Consider the following 8,890-nt stretch of genomic DNA (forward strand, 5'->3'; position numbering starts at 1 on the left):
CATTTTTTACTGACAAACCAAGCCTGGAGTGCTGGGAAAAATCTTGTGGTTGCCTGTTGGGGGCCACTGTGTGAGAGGATACTGGCCTAGATGGGCCACCGGTCTGATCCAGCAGGGCTGTTCTTAGGACAGGTTGTTCCTGGCCTTAAAGGGCTTGTTTCTAGCATTCGGTTGTATTGCTTGTTCATTTGGTGATTTGAAGTGTCCCTCCTTGCGTTCTTGTCCTGAATTTTCTTCTCTGTGTTGGCTCTCTATCCCCCCTAACAGGTTTGCCTGCTCCATCCCGCTCACCATGTATGGATTAAAATTGCTGCGGGCTTGTTCTCTGTGTGTGTGTGTGTGTGTGTTTGTGTGTGTGTGTGAGAGAGAGAGGAGTCTTGTGCCACAATAAAGATTAACAACATTTATTCTGTCATCCATGAACTTATCAGCGGAGCACATACAATATGGAGAGGAGGCTGTTGCGAAGAAGGAAAGTGGTCAAGCCCCCCCCCCCTCCGCCAAGAGCTGCGAGCAGAGCTGGCACGGAGAGGCCTGCCAATGCGCTGCCAAGGGCGTTCACAGCCGCCCCGAGTTCTGCTGAGCCGGTGAATGCCGCAGGGGCTGGTGCCGGAGCTGGCGCCCGAGGAGCCCGAGGCGCTGTGCAGCCCTTGGCAGACGGAGCCGCGTCCCTCGCTCGCGTCCGCACCGGCGGCTCTTCTGCGGGCGCAGGGCGGCGTCTCGCCTAGCAGCCAGAAGCTCCGACGCCGCGTCTCCGGGCGAGGGCGAGGGCCGCTCGGCACGGGTTTCGCGGGGGCGGCGGGCCGGGCGTCCGCGCTCCAGCGACGCGAGCCCCGGGGGCTGCCGCCGCCTTCGGGGCCTGGCGGGGCGGAGGCGCCAATCCGAGGAGCCCTGGGAGGCGGGCGGAGCCGGGGAGCCGCGCCCGCTCCTCCCCGCCATTGGCGGCCGCGAGCAGCGCCGCGTCTTTGGCTGGCGCGATGGCCGGAGCGGGCGCCACGCGCGCCCTGGAGTGGCTCTTCGCCGGCTACTTCCTGAGCCACATCCCCATCACGCTGCTGCTGGACGCCCAGCCGCTGTCCTCCCGCTTCCACCCGCAGGCCGTAAGTAGCCCTGCTGGGCCGGGGGCCGCTCCCCTCTCTGCGCCCCGCCGGCTGCCCGCGGCGCTCTGGCCCGGGGCCTGGGCCTGGGCGCCGCGGGGCTGGCCGGCTGGAGCGCTCGGCTTGGGGCTGCGGGAACGGGGCGGCAGAAGCGCTTCCGGGCCTGCGTCCGGCTCCGGGGCCTCTCGCGCCGTCTCCGACCCGTGCAGGCGGCTCGAGGGGCTGCGGGGCCAGAGGCCGCTTCCGGGCCGGCTGGCCAGTTGCCGCTTGGCTGCTGCTGGGATTCGTTCTTTCTTTTTTTAAAATCCAGACTCATTTTTATTAGACAGCTACTGATTGTTGGTGGCATTTTTTTGGTGCAACAAAAACTGTCTGCAAATCTATGCATAAGCTTCTGTAAAAGGTTTCCAAATATCTGAAAATATGTCCACTTGCAATTGCGGTCTATATGCGATCCAATCCAATGGCAGGAAGTGGGCGTTTGTCTTTCCAATGCTGTAGTACAAGTCTGTTGGCCTCTGGAAGGGCCTGGAGGGTCCATTTCCGTTGCCCATCGGTTAGTTTCCAAGAGAAGTACATAAACAGCCTCAAAAATAATTAGTATTCTAATACAAAATTAATGAGAATAATGACTTCTTCCCAAAAGGACCGAATAACTGGACATGTCCAAAGCATATACTTAAGAGACACCTCTTGTAAGTTACACTGCCAACAATCGGACACTGTACGTAATCCTTTACTATAAAGTCACTCTGGTGTCCAATAGACCTTAAACACAATTTTCGCTGAATAAGTTGCAGCTTAAGATTCGTAGCAGCAATAGGTATAAGGCTTAAAGCCTTATCCCATTGCTTTGACAGTATTGGTGCTTTTAGTTCATTTATCTCTTAGACTCTACATATATTTATTGACTGGCATCAAATATTTATAGACAAATGTGGTAGGTTTCGTTTTCTGTGCTGATTTTATTAGGATTTCCAAAAGCGGGGGAGATTCTGAAGCACTCAAAGCTGCTGGACCATATTTGGACACCAACAAATGTTGTAATTGTAAATATTACCATTCAGCAGAAGTTGGCAAATCATATCTAGACCTCAGCTGAGAAAATTACAAAAACTTATCATTGGAGCCTAAAATAAAAATGCATTCATCTGTCCAAGCCTTCCATAAAAAAGATTTCCTCCCAATTTTTAAATCTGGATTTGGATCATAATGTTAGTTTAGAATGTTAGTTTAGAATATGAGAACAGGTAAAATTGATACTGTTGTAATATTATGCACCATAGTTCTCTAACTGCAGAAATTGCTGGACAAAAAAATCTATTTTCACGTAAGTAGACCCTAATAATTCCATTTAAATAGTGACTCCAAACAAGAAGCCTCCAAGAGAGCCCAAGACAAATACTCCAGTCGAGAGACGTGATCCCAAGAATTTGTGCAAGTTAATAAATACACCTGATGATAAAAACTCAGATCAGGAAAGCCCAATTGTCTTTCATTAATTGAAAGCTACATCCTCTTTAAAGAAATCCAAGGTGGTAATGAACCCCCTATAAATTTCTGAAACAGAATATTAATTTTTTGAATATGTCTACAAGGTACATGAAAAGAGATTGGGCAGGTGAGGGGGGGTGAATGTTGAGGCCAAAGTGGGTGTGGGTGTGGATGCAAGCAATGCCCCTTTTAGCTGGCTATGACCCCCCGCCCCTTGTCTTTTGGCTTGCTTCTCTCTACACTGATAGCGTTGTCTTGGTTAAAGCATGGGGTTTTTCTTGCCTACAGTTAGGGCCAGTGTTGTATAGTGGTTAGAGTGCTGTGCCACAGTCTGAGGAATCCAGGTCTGAATTCCCATTCCAACATGGAAGCTTGCTGGGTGACCTTGAGCTAGTCTCATAGACTCAGCCAAACCTACCTCTCAGGGTTGTTGTGAGAACAAAATGGAGGAAAGGAGAACAATGTAAGCTGCTTTGTGTGCCCATTGGGGAGAAAGATGGGGTACACCATCTTTGGTGTAGTGGTTAAGAGTGGCAGGACCTTAATCTGGAGAGCCGGGTTTGATTCCCCACTCCTCCACTTGTAGCCAGCTGGGTGGCCTTGGGTTAGTCACAGCTCTCTCAGAGCTCTCTCAGCCCCACCCACCTCACAGGGTGATTGTCATGAGGATAATAATAACATATTTTGTAAACTGCTCTGAGTGGGCATTCAGTTGTCCTGAAGGGTATATAAATCGAATGTTGTTATTATTATTGAAGTAAATAAATAAAATTTTCTGGCCTTCTGTGTCTCCTCAGCTAACAGATTTCCTCAAATGGTACACAACTTCATTTAAAGATCCCTTTATGGAACAGCCGCCCGCCTGGTTTAAGTCATTCATATCCTGTGAAGTCCTCTTTCAGCTGCCTTTCTTTCCTGTGGCAGTTTACGCATTCTGGAAAGGTTAGTGTGCAAGCCTGGGCAGGTGTGTTGCTTGTGATTGTGTGACTGGCTCAAGAAGAAAGCATTGCCTTTCCCCACACTCGTGAGCAACAGGCAGTGCCTTCAGCACTTGGGTGGTGGAGCCCCTCCTCCTTACTCACAGCGGCCCTAAAAAGGTGCCACTTCCTGCTGCCTTTCGGACGACCTGCTGTGCCAGGGGTAAGGAGCGGAATCAGCAGCGGAGGGGCACCGCCGAGTGAACTGCTCGGCAATACAGAGACCAACCGCAGATACAATTGTATTTGTTCTTAAAGTGCACCGTGCATAAAATATATATTCCAAAGCTATTTAATTTCTAATAACTATTTAATCTCTAGGGGGAGAGTTCACAGCTGCAGGGTTCACTGCTGTACCTGGGTGTCCATTTGGATTAAGAGAAGTCATAAGCATTTTGAGTGGCTGGACCTGGAGATAACTGCTTGTAGAATGCTCTTGAAAAAGCTGGGTCGAAACAGGAGAACTGCCGGCTCCCTGTTGAGTGGTTCTAGGCGGCCGTGAACTCTCCCCCTCCCTGAGACTTGCGGGTTCTAGTGGATTCTCACCGACAGTTGGAGTCACGCCTACAGAAGAGCAAGCAAGACGATATCACAATCCAAATATTTACCTTGACTCCAAGTCTCAGTGGTTATTATAAAGAAGAAACATTCTTGTGGACTTTATTGTTATAATTATTGGGATTCTTGGATGTGAACACGTTATCGTTGTAATTCCGACTTTTGAATGTACGAGACTTTCTGACTTTTGTATGCTAACACTCTTGTAAACTTTGGAGGCACCCTGCACTTTAAGTATCATTATTGTAATTGTCTTTATTAGAGATTAAATAGTTTTGGAATATATTTATTGCACGGTGCACTTTAAGAACGAATATATTTGTATCCACGGTTGGTCTTTGTATTACTGCGCCAAGAGTAAGGGCTCTGTCTGTCTCCTTCCTCTCTTTGTGGTGTAGTGGCTAGAGCATCTGATTAGGATCTGGGAGAACCGGGTTTGAATCCCACTTTGCCATGGAAGCTCACTGGGTGACGTAGGGACAGTCGCGCACGGCCTAACCTACGTTACAGGATGTTGTGGGGATAAAATAGAAGAGGGGAGAATGAGGGCAGCCACTTTGGGTCATCATTGGGGAGAAAGGTGGGGTAGACTTGAAGTACATCAGTGCTGAGTGGAGTAACAGGAAAACGTGCTCTGACCCTCCGCTTGTTCTTTACTATACTGTACTATGGTACAGTTGCTGGCTTTTAGTTTTGTTTCCTGGCTCCAGCTCTCTTGATGTGTTGTCCATGGTTCAGGTCTCGATGCTGTTGAGGTCATAGTTCTGGCTTCCGCTCTTCCTGTCACGTGACTTCTTTTCATTGCTTGATGCTCAGGGGCTTCCACATCTGGAAAGGCTGAAGTCCACTGCCGTAGAGTAACGAAACTCCTGGGACTGAGAATGAATGCAGTTCCTTGTGTCTGGCTCCCTGGTGCTTAGCATTCAAAGTTTGGTCAGTCATTTCTAAACTTTGCAGACCAGGGACCCACCTGTTAACTCGTAAGCTGCTAATTTCTGCATTTCCTTCCCCATAGCATTTCTCCCCTGCCCTAATCATGCTGATTACATTTTGCATTGTACCTTGGCATCCTGACTCCCTTCTTTACTGCACTCCACCCACCTTCTGACTGGGATATTAGGGCTCAGGAATGACCATTCGTACTTGTATCTGACGAAGGGAGCCTTGGCTCTCGAAAGCATGTACCCTGGTAGTCTTGTTTGTCTTTAAGGTGCTACCGGACTCAAATCTTGCTCTTTGACACGGAGGGTGGGAGGATTTGCTTGCCCAAAGGGGAGAGGGAACTGGCGACATTGCCTTGCCTCACTGTAGCAAGGAACCAATTCATTGGTGGAGGGGGACATGTTAGCCCTTTGCTAGAATGCAGAGATTCTTCTATAGGAGGGAATTTGCTTGCTCAGAACTGAAATCTACCTGTAGCCTAGCAAGGAACTAATTCACTGGCGGGGGTTGGGTGGATTTATTGCCCCATTGCCTTGCCCAACCTAGCGAGGAACTAATTTCCAGCTTATACCCTGGAAATCTTGTTGGCCTTCAAGGTGCTACTGGACTCAAATCTTGCCCTTCTACTGCCGACCAACGCCGCTATCTGCCTGAAACTGTCTCTGTGTCAAAGCGTCTGTTTGCATTTCAGGCTGGATAGTTAGTTTAAGCACCAGGTTAGGAGTGGGTAAGTTTTCTTTGGTTTTGCTAATGGAAATAAACTGGGAGACCCTGACCCACCCAACCCTCCTAGTCCAGAAAAACAAACTTTATGTATTCCTTGACAACTTCTGTGATATCCAAACTTCCCCGAAAGAGCAAAATATGCTTGAGGATCATGGAAAGACAGACACACAGGCGGCTTTGTAGTGGCGTGTTCAGCGACAGCACTTTGACCGTGCTCGGAAACAAAACAGAGAAGTTCATGTGACAGTGTGGTAGAGGGGCTTTCATTGACATCAGAGTTGTCCCTTCCCTTCTGGACATTTTTTTTAAAGTATCAACAGCGACATGGCAGGAAACAAAAGAGGGGTTTTTGTGGTTTTTAAAGTTTCTTTTAAGAGGAAAAAATGGCCTGCCTGCTGTTGGGTCATGAAGGCAGGATGGTGTCACGTGAAACAGAAAACACACACACACACACACACACACACACACACGTCAGGTGGCTGGAAGGGAGGGGGGAAATCCTCCTTGTGAAAGCAGCCCTGGAGGGGTCACTTCAGAGGCCAGCAAGTCCGGCATCGTCAATCTCTGAAGAACAGACCGGCAAATAGGTTTTTTTTGGGGGGGGGGGGGGTTACATGTTCAAGACCAGGTGTGTCTAGTTAAAGGTCCTTTGCTTGCGGCCTGGTGCGGGGGAGTTCCTGCCAACACAGCAGATTTATTATTGTTGTTGTTATTTATTATCTAATCGCTTGACATGAGGAGGAAGGAGGAGTAAAGCGTATTTATGATCATTCATAGAGAAGCAAAAAGATGTTTTATATCTAACTTTCCATTCCTGTACATAAAAATTGCCCAGCATTCATAAAATTTGTCTGTACATTGTATGTTCTTTGCATCCTTTGGTAATATGCTAGTTTGGTTAATAAGGCCACCTTTAATACGCTGCTCCTCTCCCACAAAGCAGCTGACAGCAACGTCCTCTGTGTTCACAACAACATTCCTGTGAGGTAGGCTAGGGTGACCATGACTTTGCTGGGGTCACCCAGTGAACTTCTGTGGCAGAGAGCCGATTCAAACCTGGGTTTTCCAGCTCCTAATCCGACACTCTAACCATCATACCACCAAATGGAAGCTGGGCTTTGGCAGATGCAGCAGCCTGTTCCTCGGGGGCATCGTCCTTGCTTTGTGTACAGAAGGTCTCAGGTTCGGTTCCTGACATCTACAGTCACTGGATCTCAGGCAGCAAGACTGGGAACACTTTTTTCTGCTTGAAAACTGTCCTGTTCATTAGAGAACGGTGTGGGTGGGTATGCATACACATCTTCTATAAAGATGCCCACTACCTATGCATGTATTCATTCATGTACTCAACATCCATAGCATAATGATTTAAAAGATTTGCCAGCACTTACCTGAGAACTATTTCCCTGTTGTTTGCTTACTTGGGGCACCTTTTTAACCAGTTAAGAAATGTTTAAACAACTGACTAAGACACGGCAGCCCCCAGAATTTCTGGAGCTCCTTATGTGCCACTCATCTCTGGGAGCAAGTTTGGGAAAGAGCTTGTGGTAAGCAGCCATCAGGAGCAGTTCTGGGCGGGATGGGCCGAAGCAGACCAAGGCAGCTTCCTGGGTTCAGGTGGAGTAAATGCATGCAGATTTCGCTGACATTTATCCAAGTTGCAGGATTTGGGCTCCCTTAAAGAGTGTTCATTTTCAAGAAACGCAGCTTTGGTTGAGGCCACTGCTTTCCCTACTGACAACATTTGGAAGATGGGAGAGACTGAACATCTTTCCTTTTTTGAACCCAGGTAACTGCAAGTGGATTCGAACCCCTGCCATCATCTACGCAACACACGTGGCCACAACACTGGTGCCTCTGCTGACCCACTTTTTGTTCCATGATTTCTCGGACTCCAAGCCCACGGGACCACAGACGTGGAACGAACGCCTCTGGCTCTTGTCTGTTTACAGCCCATATTTGCTGATTCCTCTCCTGCTTCTCTTGACCATGTTGTTCAATCCCTCATACAACTCTGTTGAAAAAAGGAAAAAAACATAAATGTTTAGCACTTTGATAAGAAAGAAAGAGCTTTTGATCTGAAAAACTGGCCAAGTTGATTAGCTGCCCAATTTTTAAAAATGTTAAGTATAAAAATCTGTTTATCTGCTTGAGACCAATGTGTGGTTGTAGGCCTACTTGTCTACCACAAAAGATGTTGGATTGGGTTGACTTAAAATGAGATATGAAGAATATGTTCAGAAAAAAATCTGTTGATTCAACATTTTTACCTGCTGTGTCAGGAATAGTTGTCAGTCTTGAGAGAATTCAACTCTTGGCAGTTCTGACTCTTCTGCCAGAGGCGATTGTCTGACGCATTCCTCGTCTCCCCAGAGTAAAATGATGTTGGAATGGTTCAAACTTTCCCAGTCTATTGCTGCTCATTTCAGATTCTTTCTAGTTTGGGGAAATGGTTGAGGAATTTGGTGTGGTCCTTATCTGTTTTGCATTCCAGTTGGTACTTGCAGGGGAGCAAGAATGAAAGAACAATGTTCCTTCTAAGTAGGAAAAAAACTTCTGAATGTAATTCTTGTTCACATTTTATATTTCTGACTGATCGTAGACATTAAAAGGTGTGCAGATACTCGGGCTTTACAATTTATTTCAAATTTCAATTGCACCTCTCTCTCAAAGGCCTTAAGGACATGGGACTAATGGGAGCTTCTGTTTCTTACGAGATTATTAAGCAGGGATATGATAGAGGTCAGGCAAAGATTTGGTAGGTTCAAAGCACTGTGCTTCACTGAAGCTTGCTGAATGACCTTGGAACGGTCCTTCTCAACCTAACCTACTTCACAGGGTTTTTGTGAGGTTAGATAAGGAAAGCAATGCAGACTACCCCAAGCTCCCTGGAAGAAAGACAGGGAAAATGTACTTGATGCAGGCACTCGGGTGGTAAGTCTGATGTGAAAATTGTATCGGGATTCTCTCAAGCCAAAGTGCTCGTAATGTTGTGAACTTCTAATGGTTTGAGAAAAATCGATCATGTCCTAGTCAGATTTTCAACTTCTAATTGCATTTATATTCCAATTATGTTCTTAAGTCAATGGGCATAAT

General features: G+C 47.3%; 1 protein-coding gene across 1 annotated transcript; it reads left to right on the top strand.

Moving 5' to 3' along the window:
- The first annotated feature begins 904 nt into the window (after positions 1-904).
- LOC129344394 (sigma intracellular receptor 2-like) lies at positions 905-8,417 on the top strand. The gene is made up of 3 exons (XM_055000995.1): positions 905-1,100; positions 3,389-3,533; positions 7,584-8,417. Exons 1-3 carry the CDS (start codon positions 978-980, stop codon positions 7,832-7,834), a joined length of 519 nt encoding a protein of 172 aa, XP_054856970.1. The 5' UTR covers positions 905-977; the 3' UTR covers positions 7,835-8,417.
- Positions 8,418-8,890: the final 473 nt, after the last annotated feature.

The sequence above is a fragment of the Eublepharis macularius genome, chromosome 17 (assembly GCF_028583425.1).
Source record: "Eublepharis macularius isolate TG4126 chromosome 17, MPM_Emac_v1.0, whole genome shotgun sequence".
NCBI classification, from domain to species: domain Eukaryota; kingdom Metazoa; phylum Chordata; class Lepidosauria; order Squamata; family Eublepharidae; genus Eublepharis; species Eublepharis macularius.

What these genes read in the sequence shown, in the direction of transcription:
- LOC129344394 (XM_055000995.1), top strand. Translation starts at nt 978, where the DNA reads ATGGCCGGAGCGGGCGCCACGCGCGCCCTGGAGTGGCTCTTCGCCGGC. An exon ending in CCCGCTTCCACCCGCAGGCC is followed by an intron (nt 1,101 to 3,388) that starts GTAAGTAGCCCT and finishes GTGTCTCCTCAG; the next exon opens with CTAACAGATTTCCTCAAATG. An exon ending in AGTTTACGCATTCTGGAAAG is followed by an intron (nt 3,534 to 7,583) that starts GTTAGTGTGCAA and finishes TTTTGAACCCAG; the next exon opens with GTAACTGCAAGTGGATTCGA.